General features: G+C 38.3%; 1 protein-coding gene across 2 annotated transcripts; it reads right to left on the bottom strand.

Moving 5' to 3' along the window:
• Nucleotides 1-2,269: 2,269 nt before the first annotated feature.
• Nucleotides 2,270-18,534, bottom strand: LOC139147178 (uncharacterized). Of its 2 annotated transcripts, XM_070718104.1 has the most exons (7): nt 18,105-18,534; nt 17,133-17,297; nt 15,416-15,585; nt 5,467-5,668; nt 4,841-4,966; nt 4,437-4,618; nt 2,270-3,811 (listed from the first exon to the last, which is right to left on the bottom strand). In XM_070718104.1, the coding sequence occupies exons 4-7, from the start codon at nt 5,645-5,647 to the stop codon at nt 3,599-3,601; spliced, it is 702 nt and encodes a 233-aa protein (XP_070574205.1). In that variant the 5' UTR covers nt 5,648-5,668; nt 15,416-15,585; nt 17,133-17,297; nt 18,105-18,534; the 3' UTR covers nt 2,270-3,598. The 2 variants fall into 2 exon arrangements, with proteins under 2 accessions (XP_070574205.1, XP_070574204.1); XM_070718103.1 differs by lacking the exons at nt 15,416-15,585; nt 17,133-17,297; nt 18,105-18,534 and adding an exon at nt 12,827-12,848.
• Nucleotides 18,535-20,192: the final 1,658 nt, after the last annotated feature.

Below are 20,192 nucleotides of genomic sequence, written 5' to 3'. Positions count from 1 at the left end.
GTGGCGAATTACTGGTATTGTGCGAATAAGGGTTTTGAGTTTGAAGAACGAAGATAAATTTGTCTTGCCCGAGCATACCCGGATTGCTCGATGACATTTAGATCACATCACTGCTGGAGGGATGAAGGGCGGCGTGTTGACTGACAGTGTACACATATTGACTGGCCATGAGGGCAACAGCATACGTCTGTACCCCGAGGGACTGTGAGTCACCCCCAAAAACAGACTGTTTCCCGAGGCCGTAGGCCGAGGGAAACAGTCTCTTTTTGGGGGTGACTCACAGGCCCGAGGGGTTAAAGACGTATATGCTGTTGCCCTCATGCCAGTAAATATGTGTTTTGTAACACACCTCATCCGTAGCCATGCATAAGAACGTACTATACACAAAACTTGTCGCACGTAGGTCTATGATGTAATATGTTGTAGCGGTACCAGTAAGAAAAAGTTTTTCCTAAAAAGACCGCAATACTTCTGCAAAACGTTCAATTCACCTTTGATTATAGTTTTTGTCCGTATCGAGTCCTTGTTGGAAACCAAAGCATTCAATTCTTCTTCAGAAAGTAGGATAAACCAAGAAATTTCTGGATTATCGTTTCGATCGGCCGCAGACGACATCTTTGTTTACATTCCGGTCCGCGTTCGCGTCAAATATTTTTTTGACGTCAGCGGGCATCATTTTTCAGAACTGATGCCTGGCAGGCAACAGTTCAAACGAATGATGCCTGATGACGTCGTTTACGTGGATCAGCACAAAAAGAACGCATCCCACGTGACTATCGATTGGCCAATTAGAATACAGACTGCGGATGAGGTGCGTTACAATGTATATTCATGGGCAAGACTGAGAGGAAAGCCAACGGGCAAGGCGTGAGCTGAGTATGTAAAGTTCAGTTCCCTGGTTGACTTGACTTTCCCTTCGCTCGAGCTCATAAATACACTGCACAGATAGAAAGTTTCCATTTGGGACGACAGCAATACGGTTGACACATCTTTGCAAAACTGCTTGAGACTCTGAAATCAATAGAATATCTTCAGCATACAAAGAACGAGTAATAAGAAACGAATAGTCAACCGTAATGCAACAGTCACTGATAGAGGCCAAAGAAGCTAAGAACGGCATTAAATGCAGCATAGAGGGGTGTGCTCAGGCTTGGTTCGCCAAACTTTAACATTTCAATTTAGATACCATCTGCACCTGATAATTTATGAATTTAACTTGTAGAGGGTTATAGAGAGGTATTACAAAACTTTATATAAAGCTGTAGAGTTAGGTCTGTAGAAGTAGAGTTAATAAAGGAGGAACGGTGATTATTATTGCTCATTTCTTTGTTTCATGGCAGAAACGTCATGTTTTGAAGAAATTTGACTTTCTGTAGGAGATATATTCAACTAAATATCAGGAGAAGAGAAAGTGTCACTTCTTTCGAGAATTTCCAGTGAGTATGGCCGTGTTCAGAATGAATATTCTTGACCTGAGCAAGCAGATTCTTTTCTGTAAGTTTTTTTTTCTCTTTTTGCTTAGTTAAAGTTTTGTAATACTTCTTCAACATGAAACATCAACCGCTATTTGTCAAATATACTTCACATAACTCCTTTTCATATCGCATGTTTGTCTTTATGGAGGAATATCTCAATCTGATCAATCATAACCCAAGCAGATGCGTACGTGAGCAATATCAACATTACATTTTGAACGTATAGTTTACAATTCAGTTAAAAGGCTAACTAATTCGATTTAAGTGAGGATTTTCTTTCATTCATTCCAGGCTACACACTACAAAAGTAATTGCTCGGATCAAGTGAAGTATACAATGCACCATGAATTATGGTGTGCCTCGACCTCATGCGCGCCTGTCAGTTCATCGATATATCTGTCTGAATATGTCATATCAATGCTGGTGAAAGTTTCAGCCCAGGTACTAATGCCCAATGGAATGACCCAACAAATGGAACTAAGGCATTCTAATAAAATTGAAGGATACTTAGCTTACTAAACTATATCGCTCTCCTTGCCATTACATGTACAAGAACCCAGTTACTGTCCGACCCATTCCTCCCATCACATTCATACCCTGACGTTCTCGTGTTTTTAATCCTACTTCCATAACTTTCCGAGCTCGTTCTCGTACTAAACATCCACTCATTGGATAGTGTGCTTACAAATCGATACACAGTAACGTAATTTTTCATGCATTGTAAGAAATAAAGGAAAGTTTAAGTGTTCTCCACAAAAATGTTAATGGAAATAAGACACTAAATTACACACATCTTTGATCTTCAAGTTTATTTTGATTTGAAAACTCGACATAAATCAGCATCTCGTCGTGTATGTTTGTTTATTTCTCATAAAGACGATGTGTTCATCCAAGAAAGAAAGTTACATGTCAGTGCCAAAGATACAAGAGCGATTTAGACATCAAAGGCGGAAGTATTGATTGCATATTTTTCTGTGTATGTCAAATATGATGTGATACTGTAGAAAATACAGATAGTCTTTTTCTGATATAACAATAATATTTTACATTTCCCACTTTTTTTCACATATTTACATTTGTATGGCAACGCAATGATTGTATCGAACCGCGCCCACAGTACCTGCGGCTCGCGTGCCATTCTGAAAATGTAAAAAAACAATTCCAAAAACCGCCATCCATGCACAATGACCAGAAATGTCTTATTGTGCAAGGATACAATTTAAGTTTTACTTCTGATTCAAGGAAGGTCATGCATAGTGAATTTCTTGACAAGTTCAATGTTCAAGTGTACACTGATAGACGACCGCGTGTTAAGATTGTTACCATCAGACCACAGTGTTGAAATGTACTTTGAAGAGGAATGTCTCGTACGTTTCGATACTCATATATGTGCATCTCAAAGTTATTTGTCAAGCATAGGCCTACGGGTCGTAGATCAAGTTTGTTTGAAATATTAATTTTGTGCGCTTCTTTTCGTAAAACCTAAAATTTTATCACCTTTTAGCTATCCTCTGGAAATCAAAGTCAGACGTTGGACTCTTTGTACATATGCATGAAAAACTTCTTTTTTTATCCTGGAATTCTGTCACTATGGAGACGAATGCGCGAAATCCTGACAGTGCTGCGATACGTCATAACTTCACGGCCGTACACATTTCACTGACATTGGTTGTTAGGATAAAGGCATCCGAACAAAGGCACTTATGTTTACAGTGTTTTACCAATAAAACACACTAATGCAATTGCAAGTTAATATTACTTCCAAAAACTTGCAGGATATCTCTTCAGAACGCTCAGACACCGTTCCTAAAAAGTGTCATACAAGATGTCTAACCTTTTAGTCATGTGCCGCCTGAAAAAAAATCAGTAAAAATTTTGATATACATTCTTTTCAAAAACGCTAAAGCAGTTGCTTTTTGGTATTGTCGTATCTCAAGCTCCCTTTCCCGAGAACATCCAAAACCATGGCACCGCGTGAACCAATACAACCTCACATCCCGGCGACATACATGTCGTCAAATATCTGTTTCCTTCACAGTTGCCGTCGCTTACCGGTGATGATTGAATCTTTGACCAATCTGCATTTGCATTTCCGAACCCAAAACTTCAGTTACATTGTTTATCTAGGTGTAGACGTACACTGGTTTGTAAAGTGCAGCACAAGACTTGATCCCTCGTACCGGTGTCACTTCGCGAAGTTTCTGTAATACTTCAAGTCCTCGTTGAGTTCTGTCTCCCAACTTTGTAAATTCAAACCTAGACACGTAATGGAACCTGCCGTTGGTTGTGACACGTTTATGGAGAGTAACAGCACGTAATCCAAACTCTTGACAGACCTATCAAAAATAAGTGTTTATATTAGACAGCCTTCACTAACTACAGGGGTTGGGCCCGGGGAATTCCGCGCACACCTGTACCGTAAAATGTGACCCTCCCCCTATCCTCCTGTCTAAAATGTGACCCTCCCCTTGTCCGACATTGTAAAACTTGGCCCTCCCCCAACCACTGCAATATTCTCCCCAGGAATCAGCTAATTTACATAACAATTGGTTTAATAATGATTTATTTTATGAATTATGAAGTGTCTCTGAAGAATTCGCATCTATAATTGTTATAGTCTCACTATAAACGTGGCTTAAAACACAGTGAACATGTTGTTCAATATTACAAGAAAACTTTACGAATGTAAACCTCTTACATATGAGTGGACTGTCTTCTTATTGCGTTCATTTTTCAGCCAGTATGATTTCCATTTTGTAAGTGTTTATGGCAGCGTATTTGTTTGCATAACGGCTATAGAACTTGATTTTTGTAATTTTGCTGGAAGTTATACGCATTACAGTGTGCATTCCCACTGAACAAAAACACAAGGAGAAACGATACATTTTTCCAGCATCAGTTTTCAAAATTATGTGATATAAGATAGAAGACCTTGCTATTTGCAGGTGGAGCGCAAAATACCTTCTGTTGCCGTACGCACTCCATTCCAGACCATATTTTCCAACTGTTTTCGATGTCGACTTTGTCTAATCCATCTTCAACTTGTGACCAGACGATGAGATATACTGTGGTTTCTGTTAAGGGCGTCTTTGGTAGTGGTTTGATGTGGGTATTGGCAATAACGCGTCTTTCAGTGAAACCAGCTACATCGAAGAAACAATGTGAGAACGTTTTCCGAATAATAGAAATCATAAGAATAGAATTGTAGAATTGTATACGAAATGTACGTAATCGATCCTAATCCCTCAACGGAAAGATTTGGACTTAATATCACATGCGCCCGAAAATTTGGTTTCTTGATCTTTCATTAGTTATTTATTATTTTACTTACAATTATTAAGTAACCGATATAAGAGTCTACAAACCTTGATGATTAATGACCTCTCGACCTTGACCTTGTAAGACAACATTGGTCCAGGTATCATCGTGTAAGAAGGACCCTTGTTGCTCATATGTATTAAACACAGCATAGTTGAAGTACACGTATTTTCCTGAAATGAATAAATATAGTTGTTATAACAACAAATAATTTAGCATTTAGTACTACGTATGTGTATATTTGAATTCAGCATCACTATCAGTGTCCTGGCCCAGCTTGAATGTTTAGTCTGTTATACAAACACAATATCGGAAACATCTGAAACGAAGGTCAAAATGACCAACTCCGGTCCCGACGAAACAGGAAAGCAACCATTCATTAAATATAACTATCTCCGACTCGATCCCATCCTCGTTTTTGGAAGGGAGGGGAGGAGTAGGCCTAAGTCTGGATCACTATCAAAGTTTGCTTTATCTCAGTTTCCCTCAACGTTTTGTCACCTTTGATATCCACAGTATTCAGCCTTATCACATTAATGTGCTACAGAAATAAATGAGACCAAATGTCTTGCATTGTTTTCTTCAAAATATAAATGGACAGCGTGTAATCACAGGTTTGACATTCTCACGTCAGTTTAACGCAACATCATATGTAAAGTTGACTGGCCCTTACCGTCATCTTCAAGGTTTTTACACAGAGTGCCAGAAATGAACTGTTTGTGCGCCTTCAAGTCCCGAGTTGCTCTTTTGAACCCACGTTCAAACAACTTCAAGTCACCGGATCCTGCTCTAACTCTTTCGTAGAATCCCATAGCAACGAAAAGTTTCAGTGTCATCCTGCATTTGTTGTCCATTGATGTTTTCAAACTGCTATCCTGCAATGAGAGTGAACGCCACATCGAATACCGTATGGTGATAAAGCATCCATCCTAATCGGTGTTACTACAATTATGAATCATAATAGAATGCCATTAATTATAAATGCCCTTCGTATTAGTGTTTTCCGTCATCTCTTCTCCACTTGTCAAATTTAAAAATCGCCCAGTCCGTAAATATGCACATTTTACGCTAAAAATCAAATCATCTCTTCTGCTACAATTACATAAAAACGGTTTTCATCGTACAGACATCCGATCATGTTACACTCACATGACAAAGCGATGTCGGAGATACATATACTCGTGCTCGTAGTACAAACACAGCCACAATACCCGGTAAACCTATTGTTTTCAGCTCATTCAGTGACACACAATATCCATACCCTCCATGCCCGTAGATTCGGTACGTGTATTTATAGCAATACAGTGCATGTATTCTTCTTGGCGATCATTTTTTCAGTGTGTGTAGGAAAAATCCAGTTTGACACTAGGTATAGAGAGTCGTTGGTCATGGGAAAGATTTTGCAAAGTGCTCACAATAAGGATTCAATTTCAGTCTAAAGTACTTGATCCATCAAATAGTCCACAGGTGTGAAAAACACGGATTGACAGAGGACAGACAACCCATATTGAACCAGATATGAACTGTAAATGCTCACGTGTTTCATTATATATTGCAGTTATGTATAAATTTGAACATTTGCCACATGTGTGCAACTTCATTGAAAGTATTATGATCAACATAATAAACAATATTCACCACAGATTAACTCTATAGGTCATTAAGTATTAAAATATGTACTTAACTGAAATAAAAATAATTAATTTCTTTGACTGCTATAATTGTATCACCACTTATATAGCAAGTGTAATTGCCTTTGGTCAAGTCCTTCAAACTATATATTCCAAACTTTGAAAGCTCATTAGATATGCAAACTATTAATTAGCTGACATGAAAACTTAAGTGCGAAATGACTTCCAATATTGGTATAACCTGGTATAATCATCAATGTCATAGCATGTTATGCCAACTTTGATCAAATAAATCCAAGAATATATCCCTAATTAGGAACGTTAATTAAATACACACATTAGGAATTGGCTGAAGCAAAAATGCTTAATGCCTTTCAATAATGTTAGCTTACATAATAGTATCTTTAATGTACATAGCAAGTTTCATCAATTTTGGTCATGTAAATATCCCTAATTTCAAAAATTCATTAAATATGCAAATTAGGAGCTGGATGAAGTAAAAATGCTTAATGACTTTCAATCATGTCGTATCGTAGCATCTTTAATGTACATAGCAAGTTTTGTCAACTTTTGTTCAGTCAATACATATAAATATCCCTGATTATGAAAGTTCATTTAATATGCAAATAAGGAATTGGCTAAAGTTCAAATGCTTAATGATTTTCAATAATGTTCTATCATAGTATCTTTAATGTACATAGCCAGTTTCATCAACTTTGGTCTCGTTAATTCAAATAAATATCCCTAATTAGGAAAGTTCATAAAATATGCAAATTAGGAATTGGCTGATGTAAAAATGCTGAATGACATTTAATAATGTTCTATCATAGTATCTTTAATGTACATGGCAAGTTCATCAATTTTGGTCAGGTAACTTCAAATAGATATCCTTAATTTCAAAAATTCATTAAATATGCAAATTAGGATTTGCATGGAGTAAAAATGCTTAATGACTTTCAATAAGGTTAAATCATAGTATCTTCAATATGCATACCAAGTTTCGTCAATTTTGATCGAGTATATTTAGATATATACTCCTAATTAGGAAATTTCATTAAACATGCAAATTAGTAATTATCTTTCACGATACCCCTTCATATCTTTCAAAGCTGATATATCTTGGTGTCATCAACATTTGTAGCGAATCTCATCAAATTGTGTGCAGTCGTTGTCAATATATATCAGTTTTTTCTAAAATGATTAATTATGCAAATGAGCAAAAAGTAAGCAAGCCACACCCACCAAAAACTAATCAGTTCTTGCCATTTGCAAACTGAATCTATGTACCAGATTTGATTCTGATCTGATGAGCCGTTTTTGAGATATTGAGTACACAGACAGACAGACGGACAGACACACAGACACACAGACAGACAGACATCGCTGCGACATATGCCCACGTGTGTCAACACGTGAGCAAAAAAATGACATGATGCTAGTATGTCAGATTTACTGCTATTGCCGGGGTTAAAGGTCAAACAAACAGTGCGCTCTGGCCCTTTGTCTTGACAGCTTTCCACAACCGTTACATTTTAAATGAGAAGATCACAACACAAGGAAACTTACACATTATACAAAGACTGTATGATAATCAGCCAACCATAAATCCAAGAGTATTTCCACTTTTTCTGGACACCATGTCAACTGGTAACGTCGACATTGTAAGCAATGCTATTATGCATAAGGACATTGTATTTGCAGCAGGATGCAACGAATAACAAGTGATCGATTTAGAACAAATTACACGATAGAAATAGGATGGCCCGTGTGTATTCCTGAACCCTTTCACTTTGCAATCGACCGATCCCTTAATCTACGCCAGGTAGTAGAATGTTTCGTGTTTTACTGCTTTTGATGAAACGAACACATTGAACAGTTAAAAATAGAAAAGTGAAGTGGTATAATTGTTGGTGTTTCTCAGCGTAACCGTTGACACGGTAAATGCTAAATTAAAATTCGATGCAGTTTACATGATTTCTGATATCAGTAACAATTTCTGTGATTTCAATGCATCGTACTGAGAATTCACGAGAATATACAATGTGCACAAGAGATTTAAATTGATGTTTGATTTCAGGACAAGAAAACACATTACTGGTGAGATAAGCCATGTAACATTTCCTGCAACTATGGTTTTACTGATAACATCTGCAATGATGGGACCTGACGCCTGCCAAACGTTGCGTACATTTTGCTACAAATATTTTGTCTCTCAATGTGACATAGCAATGCATGGTACTACAATTGTGAGCCAATTCCGTTTTGTAAGGTCCGACATTACAGGTATCAGAAAGGTTGCCTGGGAAGGTGGGAATATCCCATTAAAATACTGAAACTGTGAAAAAGAGGGAAATATAAATTGTACACACAAAACATATTCAACCCCCAGTGATTAGGAGGTGCCTGTTTTCTAGAAAGCGTGACGGAAAGATTTAAGCAAGTGTATCTTCTTCAGCAGAAAGAGTCTTTCTGACAAGAAGTCCCGGTAATTTGGGGTACCACTTGCGGAGGGATCTTAGACTTAGAGGGACATGGAACGTTTAAGGAAGATGTGATAAAAGTACATCTTGAATATATTTACTACTCAAACTCAACAAGATTTTTATCGAGTACATCGCCGTTTTATTTGTTGGTTGTATTGGAAATGTTTTTTGTAGTTCGCTTCCAAGGAACTCCATAATTCTGGAAAACTAATTACAGCCATCATAGGTCAAGCTTTTGACAGATTCGTGTTTACTTTATCGCATCCTTTGTGTTCGACGTTTCACACTCTGCATCTGTATTTCTCTTTAACACCGTCTACTATTACTGTATAGGATGAATTTCTTTTGACATCCACGTGGCCCCATTAACTCCTTGCAAATCTGACGTACACATCAGAAACCTAACCATCTATCACACATGTAAACTTCTTAGTCTCTGAGGAATTCGTCAGTACACACAAACATTTCAATAAACATCTTACAGGCAGTGTATGAAACAGTCAAATCTTTTTCCCTATCCATAAAACTGACAGCAAGATTCAGAAACTCCCTAGTAAACCCTTGAATCAGTGCTTTGGGAATTTTTGGTTTCTGAGAAAATAGGAGAGTAAAAACAGCGATTCTATCTTTAGCCGTAGTACTGCCTGTTACTGTTACCATTGTGTACCTTTTCAATACTTCCAAAATTAAAATGTTCTGGATGACGCAAAATATGTCAAGAAATAAATCGCGATTTGTGTACTTTTTTGACACTGGTTCTTGTACGTATACCAGGGCTAACAGAGTGTGACCTAGTTGTCGTAGATGAAGTTGCGATGTGAAGTGCACTGTGGTAGTCATTGACGATTGAGATTTGGGGTGAAAATATGTCATTGTGCCGTGTTTTGGGAAATTGAAATGTTTCCTTTACAATGTTGTAAATACACCCAACTAGGTGATATTGACGTTCTGACTTCATTTTTCGGCACACTTTACGTGTAGGTGCTCGTCAATGTCGCCTATAGGGAGTTCATTGGGAAAGAGCCAGCTAGATCTTATTCAGATATAATAAACACTAAATCCTATCACTTTAATATTGGTCAAAGGCCGACAGTTCGGTTTTATGGGCGCTAATGTTTCAATTGACACTCATATCGATATCGCGTTCCTCGGCAATATGTAACAACAGCATGCGTCTTTACAGACGAAGTTTAGTGCACTTTCTATTCGAAGTTTGGCGAAACTGTTTGCGCTACTTGACGGAGCCTTCAGTAATTAGGCCTACTAGTACAATGTGATAAGTGTTAGTTTAACTCTGACTTTACTCATTTCGCAAATTATAGACCCATTATTGTAACAGCTGTTTTAATTCTGGAAAAGTTGTCTTACAACTGCAACAACCCTAAGTAGTCGAATAGCTGACGATCAAATTAACTGAACAGGCATATCCACAAATACCTAAGAAGTAACAAATATCTGAGAAGGCATCGCATCGGCGGTGGGTACTTCAGACTCTTAAAGCTTCTCACTTTGAGAAACTAGAATCTGTGTATTTAAAGTTGTCATGAGGATCGACAATCCACTAGTATGTCGTAAGATTCCGAGCTCATTGCCATTTAAAACACATCCACGATCAAACACAGCATAATAAACTTTATAGTAATTGAAATTACTCATTCAATATCGAGAAGGGTAACTTTTTATCTTGTTGTTGCACTTCAGTGCTGTAATTTTTGGTATCATATAGCCAGGCTCGGAATAGAATGCAAGGGTTGCGTGTAACGATACGATCATTATTGTTTTTATCCTCACTTTTTAAGTTTACGATCTGTGATGTTTGTGGAAGGCGGCCATTTGACTGGTATTTCTTCCAAAACTCGCGTTTTACAGCTCAATGAGTCTGTATTGTCAAATACATATGTTGGCATGAACACCCCGTAAGGACAAGACAAGTCTCGGTATGTTGTATTTCCTTCAAACTTTTCCGCGGAATAATGAATTAAGTAGGCTTTCCTGTCAACCACTTCGCTAAGCAACGTACAAAATTTGAGATCTTTAAACACTAAATTTAATTTTTTGAACGAAATGTAAAGCTCCATGATCGTGATGTCTTTTCCCATCGCAACTATTTCTGCGGGTATATCAAGGACCAGTGTTGTATTATTACCGGAAGTTGGGTAAAGAATGTCGTCACAATAAACGACAGATTGGATTTCTATGGAAGACCAGTCACGACATGCGACATGCGAGTTTTTAAAACTGCGATCTGCGGCTAGGGTTAGGATTAGGGTTAGGGTAGGGGTTAGGGTTAGGGTAGGGGTTAGGGTTAGGGTTAGGGGTTAGGTTTTCTCTTGTAAAAAGCCTTACTTCGCTCTCAACCCTGGAGATTAGGCCAAGGGAGGGAAAAATTGTAACGGCATAGCGTTAGGGGTTAGGGTTAGGGTTAGGTCGCAGATCACAGTTTAAAGACGCAGGTCGTATGTCGCAGGTCGTGACCGGTCTTCCCTACATGTCGGAGTCCTAACGTGGCCGCTATTTCTCCCAGGGTGTATCCATTGTAGAAGTATGCAGAAATAAGCTGGTCTCTACCTCTGTAATCCATCGTTAGGAGGAGAACGAAATGACATGTATGCAAACGCCATATCGCTTTTGCAACTCGCATGTCGCAGTTTAAGAACTCCCTGGTCGCAGTTAAAAAAAAACTCGCATGTCGCATGTAGTGACCGGTCTTCCATAGATCAGATCATCACTGTCAAAGAGTTATAAATCATCAGACACTAGCTATCATCCTATCTGTAGACTTGTACAACGCACCCAAGTGCAAGACTCGTCTCTACCTTGTCAACCAACCTGTTTGACGCTGTAGTTACTTTCTGAATTTACCAAAATCGAAAGTGCTAACTAAAAATGTCAGCAGTACAGAAAACACGAAACGGTTACACACGGCAAAGAAGTCGAACGTAACACTAATATTGCTTACGTTGCAAAATTTTGGAATCAAACCGTGACATTGTGAGAAGCTTGTGGCAACATAGATATCCCTTGTACTTTCTGTGACAGGGGGGCAATGTACACACGCGTTGGCGACCTCATTCTAGTTCTGCGTCTTGTTACCTTGACCTGTCGCCTTGAAAAAGTCATAAATGAACAAATAGATTGTAAAGATGAGTCGACCTACTTTAAGAAGACCTGATACCGAACAAGAGGCGAAGCAATTGATATCATTAGGACTTGGGAGACGGAGGAGGAGATGGATGTATCATTTGAAACTAATTTTTCCGTAATCGATTGAGGAGGGAACGAATTGAAGATTCTCTTTGTTTAAAAAATCTGTGAATTCTCCGAGTAAATTAGATGAAAGGATAAAGGAAAAGAATGAAATTGTACAGTGAATGTCAAGATCAGATGTCGTCATATGGAACGAATGAACTATGTAATATGAACGGGGATGGTTTACGATCTATGGGTGACAGTTTTTAATAGATTGCCTCGTTCACGACACAAAACTATTTAAGTATTGAAACCTTGCACTTCTATATCACCTTAACGATATCATCTACGTCCTAGATCAAATGTCTTGAATCTTCGTGTCCAGGCAACATAATGATGATGATCTCTGACCAATAAAACTGCGTTCCTTCTCCCCATCAGGGTACAAATTGAAACGTAGAGGCTGCATAGTTCTCTTTTTGAAAATAATATCTGACATCATTGCTTTGTGGTCACTTATATCAGTTGGTTCTTGTAACTGAATGAGCGAAGAGGTTTGGAGAGAACCTCGGCGATTGGGGGGGGGGGGGTTGACCTCACGACTTCAAAGTCGGGGGAATTAAATGGGCGCCGACAAACAATATGGGTTAACACGGCCGGTTGGAGCCATTTATGAGACTTCGAACGCCAATAAATTTAACGATGCCTTATGAAAATAGGAACAACTTACGACCATATTTTTTTCGTCGCTTGGGTGAATCTGCTATGTATGATTGGAAGGGAGCGTTGCACCATCTGTTCGCATGTGAATCTGTCAATTCAAGTTGAACGTTGTGTAACAGTAACCTGCGAGCGATTCTGCAATAAAATCTGTCTGAAAGACCGATAATTTCATTGCTTGATATCAAGTATGAAGGTCGGACTCCTGGTTATTCGCATAGTGTTATTAAATTTACTGGCTCGATCGCGTGATCTCGCACCAATCGTTTGTGAATATACAAGAATAACACTCGCTATTTTGTGTTCTCGCTCATCATGGCGGCCATTTTGGCCGACAGAAGTAATCTTACTCTCATCTAATAACACTATAAAGTACAACACCCTTGCACAAATCATCAAAACGTTTCATGTCGGCTTTATCAAAAAAATGAACGTTGTGAGGTTCGAAATGACATTACACGACACACAAAAATTTCATCGTATATTTGCATGTATTGCGTAATATATTCAAAGAAGCTCATAAAATAATGTCCTTGTGGTCATGTTTGCTCATATTATTAGTAAACAATGTCTCATATTTCATTACCTCCTCAGCGTCACCTTATATACGGAAGAGTCAGGTTTCTCGCACTGACGATTGCCCTGTCTGATGTTTGGACTTCACGTTGCAGTGTGCGCCATTATTATTATGCTCGCCATAGACTTTATGTCCATTTTGAAGGGTAAGATTTCTCTAAAACAAGAGCTCAACAAGATGTGCTGGTATCTGTGAATATGTTCAACTACATGTTGTTTCAATGCAAAGTGTCCCGCCAAAAGCGTGCTGCTATGCTATTTCTAAAAATTACAAGAATATTAAAATAAAAACACAAAGCGTTGACACTTCCATAGTTGACGAGGGTAGAAGTTGATTCTACTGTTACGGTAGTAATAACATCCTCGATTAACAGAAAGGCACGTTTTTACATGTATCTGTCATATTGTCTGGGTAATGTATTGACAAGAACCAGGGTCAACATTTAGTCTCGTAAATGTGGGTCATGTTACCCGAGTGCATTCAAAGTTAACAAGGTTACTGAAGTATATTAAACTCGACTAGAAAGGGTGCGTTACTATACAAGCAAGTTGTGAAATAACTCTCCAATTTTCAGCGTTATGATTTTTTTAAATTCAGATTTAATTTTTGGTTTTATCTTTCGAAATCGTTGGCCAGTCAAAACATATTTTCGTGTACTTGTACACAGCATTCGAGTGTTTTGTTACCATGCAGGTTTGAACATGTGAAATGTTTGTAAGTCTATTGAATTAAAGCTTTGCAAATAGTGTTTGTATCGAGAAACAACAGGTCATGTTTCTAGTCAACATGGTCTTTTGACTTCATTCAGGGAGAATCTATAAGTATTTCCTACGCAACGCTTTGCTAAATGGATATGTTTACGCATCTTAAGATTTAAGTTTCGAATCTCGACTCTTTGTTTTATGACAGATGTTCAAAGGGCGTCTTTACACCAACCAGCATGGAGTGAACGCATGAATGACTTGCTGCGGGTCCGTAGTACCACTCTCTTGACTGTGTGTTGCTACTCTCCAACAACAAGGGAGTGGCAGGGCTACGTACCTGCAGCAAATGCATGACTCAGTAATGCCACTTTAAATGAAGCAAAACTTACAGCAATGCAAAAAGTGTGTCTCAAGAATGTAGGTCTAACAGCGATACGGTCCGTCGAAAGATCAAAGTTTGTGTACGTCTTTCTGTTTGACTCTGCAAATGTATAGTCCTAGAACTCTATCTGCCTTACTGTCTCTCTCTCTCTCTCTCTCTCTCCTCTCTCTCTCTCTCTCTGTGAAACAAGCCGTAAAAGCAAGTAGTGTTCATTAAAGACTTAGTTTGTACTAATCTGAACCTTCGAATATTCACCGACAGATGTTCTCATGATATCATCGCAGATTTGTTTTTTTGTTTTGTTTCTTCTGCAGTACAGGATACGGAGCTTCCTTTTCAAATATTGCGGTTCAAGTTGTGCCATTCACCTAAAATCATCGAAAGTGCAGGCAAGACCGGAACTCCTGCTGATATTTGATACTTCAATTATAGTCATCCCTTCCGCATCCTTGTTTGATCCAAGTATGAGACTCGGTCATATGCTGGTTGTTTTGGTCACTATTTTCGAGTTGTATTGGGCTACGTTTGTTACATATTGCCGTGTGTTATCATGGCGATGATCAACATCAAGCAATGATATATGTCACATGTATTTATATGCTTTCATCGATGGCATTGTAGCCAGAAAATTCAATGAATATCACAGCTTATTAACGGTAACATTCATCATCAACTGTTAATGGAATCTCAAAGAGCCACTCTACCAACAGCTTTACAATCCATCGTTACAGTCATGTGAGCCTGGGACAGACTATTTCAATGAATACTACCTTAGTTTGATACTCATATATACCCCTCCCCTGAATTCCCTTGGGTTCAAACAGTCTCAGGAAGCAAAATTTGCAGTGTAATGTCATTTGCCCAGTTGAAACTGTGACACGAAAATTTCCAAGATCAGTGTTCTCATTATGAAAGAATGACAAAAGAAAGCCAAACCTTTTGCAGGACTCAACACATTCACGGACTCCGGTTCCTGCTGGAAGCACTGAGGACGCTGCAGTTTCATATCTGCATATTGCTTGTCACCGTAACGTTTAACATCCGCTTTACCCAGAACTTTCACTCTCTGTGTACACACACGCACGTTGTAATGAGGAAGTTGAATCCTGATGCAAATAAATACATAAATAATATAGATAACATTCAAACAGTATCATAATTACCTTTGCAGTTCTGTGTATCAAAGAAGTGTTTGTAATGAGAGATGCCTGGTAGAAAGGGAACTGTGCTGACTGTAGTTGTTGCAGGGACTGAAGTCGTAAACAAGAAGGCCAGTCACAGAAGACTTGATTTCAAGTTAAGAAACACCAACAATACAACCAAGGAGTCCCCAATAATTATTGCACAGACAGACAAAGGGGGTTAGAAACCTACCGCATTTCTCCTTCAATGATAGAGCTTTTAGAATACAAACGAGACATACCACAAGGTTAAACATGTCGATACTGTTGAAGTTTACATATCAGCATGAGGGCAATCAATACAGCTAATAATAAAATAGGTGACCAGTTAGGCAAACTCAACATTTACCACCAATAGTATCTTGTACATATGTAACACTAGATGAAAAAATGCATTGCGACCTACATTTCAACGTCGTGAGCAAACTTACTGTGGGGCAAATCATTTGTGGATTCTTGAACCGCTCTACTTTCACCTTTCACTGTTTTTAAAAGTCATTAATTTTGAGCTGAAGCATACGGTAAGAGACATATCTGAACATCGATGAAAACATACATGAGCCGTATTGATATTGACTACCATGGCATGTATGCCTGCACACCCGGTGTCTGTGATTGCATATACACAAGTGGCGAGCAGCAAACTATTGACACCGACCGAATACGTTTAGAATCTAGTACCGAGATTGAGAATTATTACTAATTTGAAGGATCCAAAGAAATCGGCTGTGATCTCAATACATGTACTAACGACGCATGTTGCTTGTGTACAGTCGGACAGACAAAACAATAACACTGCTGTAGCCTTGATACAACTGCGTGTCTGTTCACAGTGCTGTGAAAGACTCTGTTGAGAAAGTTTGCCTCTGTAGGCCTACATGCATAGTGTCGAGCCAGTCTCTCTACAAATAACCCGCAACATTCATCAACAACTGTCCTATTGTCATTTTATGAATCTAAAACATCGTATGACCATCTGCTTGCAAAGGGACTTCGAGAAAACAACGCGGCATAGTCCATGGAGTATATACAGTTATATTAATACTTAGGATATTGATAATGTGTAACTTACAAGGTCATGGTGATAGTTAATGTATTAGCTATATTTTTGAAATCACATGTAATAAGCTCGGTCTAAATTTGCTCTTACAAGTCCTTGTAATTCCGTAATCTATTTCAATGTCATATTGCAAATGTCAGCCGGCACACAGGTAAATATTTCTTCAAGGGGGTCTGTGGTGTAAGTTTGGTATATTCAGGCATTTTGCATCATTCCTTCTTTGTATGAGGCGAATCGCGATGTTGTCCGGCATGTGACCGCACTCCGTGGCTGTACTCAGTCAGCGTCGGTACTTATGCGTTGCGTGGAAAGAATACATGATTATATTGGATGATCTTACTTGACCACGGGAAAGCACCAGCACAATTAAGTAATTAAAATTCATTAATTTTAGGAAGTTTGATTTGCTCACCTGTCAAACGAATCTCTTAAAAGGAGTCAGTTTGCTGATGGTTCAAGGGAGGTGCATCGATCTGCTGGTGACGACTCCGCTTTTGTGTTTGCAGAACATGTGTACCGGCCCAGTCATGTCAGCGTCGTGACGCCCCTATGCCGTGAATCAACTCTGAACATGCAACTGTAAAAAAAAGTTTGAATGGAAACCTGACCCCATGTGCCAAAGCGCCCTCTGCGGAATGGTCATAGGCTAGATTAGTTAGCCTTTTGCTGAGAAAGTATTAGCAGTAATACATTGACATTGAACAGAATATGCCCTGAACATAAAGGATGGTTATTTGACGATAACTGTGATGTATCCGAAACACGATTGGAACTAATTTGGGATAATTTGATGGTGAGGTAATGTCGATATAATCTTCAAATGTAACCTCATCTACTTTTCTTTTTAAGTTACACACTTGTTTTTATGAGTAATTTGTAATATTGCAACATTTAGCTATAGGTCACCTAACACGTTTGAGAAATTAGAAAAATATGAAGATCCAATTATCCAAAATTAGTTCCCATCGTGTTCCGATAAAACTTGCGATATTATTCTGAATTTCAGTGATTTATAAATCCAGTCGTAGTCAAATGTATCTATCCCAGTTTTCTACAAATGATTTAAAATAGAGAAATTTACCAGCTCTGACGGCATAGGATATATATCATCTTCATCTTAAAACAAAGTGGATGAATTTCAGAATATCTTAATAAGACTTTCAGAGTAATAGTAAGTATCTACAATAAGCCAATAGTCTATGTCTTAGGTCATATTAATCCAGGGATTGGGAATTATGGCTCTTGGAAATCGCGAATTATTCTGAATATGCAACTGTAAAGAGTTTGAATGGAAACCATACTCTTCACACCCATCGGTGTATTGGTGGGAGCGGCGGTCGAACGGGGAAAATGTGCGCCGGGTGACATTTGAAAGAAGACATACCATTTTAAAAGACACGCCTTCACCTCGACGACCCCTCCAAGATCAAAGTTTGTCCTTCAAGCATTGCTATGAGGGTACCATAATGCACTTTGGTGATAAAAAGAGACGGTCCCGTACTTGCACCCACGGCAACTGAAATATGCAACTATGTTGTTAACATTTTTCTCAAGAGGTTTCCTGTAAAATCTATTTTTTGCAAACGAACAATGACTTGCACTAAATCCACAAGCAAATGATGACTTGCAGAAACATATGCCTTTTTTATACTAGTGGTATTTCTTTCACCTGGAACACATGAGTGAGTGGGAAACAAACGGAAATCCGGCTCTCAGCAAGTTACACGAATTAATGACACTGTACTAGGTATTTTACGTCCATCGTACTTATCATCTGTCTTTGAATGTTACGGGTTCAGTTCCAAGTGGTGTCTGAATTAAAATCCAGCCAGCTGCAAAGTTAATGACAAATGTTTGCTGTCATGACATGAATATGAATGATACAATATTTGAAGGCGGCTTGTTGGCTGTTCTTAGATAGTTCGCCGACCTGAAGATTGACCTTTATGCTGTACGTACCGTAGAATCAGCATACTGACCTAACTTGAAGAGTTCATAAGGATAAGCTCCGGTCATTGACTCTCACACCATGGTCGACTTGTTTCACATTTTTATTACAGGGAGCTAGCTAAGTATAAATAAATCAGCTATAAATTTGTTTTCGATTCCTTGTCTTTGCTCTAATTTTATTTTAAGTGGGTTATAAGAGTTGAACGATTTGACCTATATCGTCTTTGTTGATCGTCGTTGTTGTTCATACTGTCACCCTTCTAACTATTGTCGTCGTTCTGGTATATGACAACATATGAATAAACATTAAAAGACAACGGCAAATACCATTCATCTATTTTGGGTTTTGCGTATTTAAATTTTGCTGAGTCATCACCATCAAAAGTTGATACACAAAGGAAAATAAAGTAAACCACAATATTGTACGGGTACATCCAGGTAGGTTTCAATATATATATACCCATAAAATGGCATAGAGTAGGAGTTCCTTTGCATTGAGCTGTAACTGTGAATGACTCAGCAAAATTAAACGCGCGAAACACCGGAAGTTGAGCAGCTGTTTGCAGCTGCCGTTCATGCTTTTCAAGAACCCAAATGAATAAATGATGTACATGAGCTTTCTTTGAACTGCCCTCGTACAATGGTGTGCTTCGAAAACGTCAACGGGAATTATTTTCGTTTGTTTGTTTGTTTGTATTTACATTGCTATTAGCGCTTTAATGTCTGATGGCAAGAAATTTCACCTAGACATTCGAAAAATGGCGTAAAACATCACTTCTTCATTTTCTTATTTATGGAAAGGGAAAAGGGACACTTCTTGTCAGAAATAAACGAGTGAACATTTTTACGCTGTTTGTGACGTACCGATTTCAGTTCAGTAGAAAGTGGTAGCAACGTCACAAATACTACAGGGGTACTTGTACATGTTCTCAAGTCCAGCGTAAACACTCAACTGTTATGTTTTCCTCTGTACTCATGGCTAATCTTTTCTTTGATTCTTTTGATTCTGTAAATTCTAAACCTGGTGTTCTTTCTGAACATCAACAACAGCGTTCGAAAAGATAAAAAACAAAAATTGCACTTTATGGTATATTGTATCAGCATAGACGTTCAAATTTACATACTACATGAGAAAACAACCAAAACATAAAATAAACAGCAACCTTGTAGGCTCTTGAGCCAGCTACGATAAGTATATTCTTTACACGTAGATACGCATGTAATACATGTAAGCAGTTCATACAAGTACTATTACACTAGACAACCGATGATACAGCTGTTACATGTAATATTACATGTGTATCTACGTGTAAAAACAAATGTAACATAAGGCGAAACGGCCGAATATTCATGATGCAGCTCGCTTTGACTTTGGGAACATCGGAGATGACTCACTTCTATGTTGCCACAGATATAAATGTATGCTAAGGCCATGGTGAAGCCTGTGCAAAACTCAAACATGTCCAATCGTTGAATCGGCAGTTCACACAAGTGCTATTACACTATAGACAACCGATGATAC

Source organism: Ptychodera flava, chromosome 13 (genome assembly GCF_041260155.1).
Source record: "Ptychodera flava strain L36383 chromosome 13, AS_Pfla_20210202, whole genome shotgun sequence".
Lineage (NCBI taxonomy): Eukaryota > Metazoa > Hemichordata > Enteropneusta > Ptychoderidae > Ptychodera > Ptychodera flava.
This window is presented reverse-complemented; position numbering and strand designations above follow the sequence as displayed.

Excerpts from the sequence above, each read along its gene's own strand:
- LOC139147178 (XM_070718103.1), bottom strand. Across the intron at positions 4,967-5,466 it reads TAAAAACCTTGAAGATGACG|GAAAATACGTGTACTTCAAC; the intron begins GTAAGGGCCAGT and ends TATTCATTTCAG. Across the intron at positions 4,619-4,840 it reads AGAGGTCATTAATCATCAAG|CTGGTTTCACTGAAAGACGC; the intron begins GTTTGTAGACTC and ends TCTTCGATGTAG.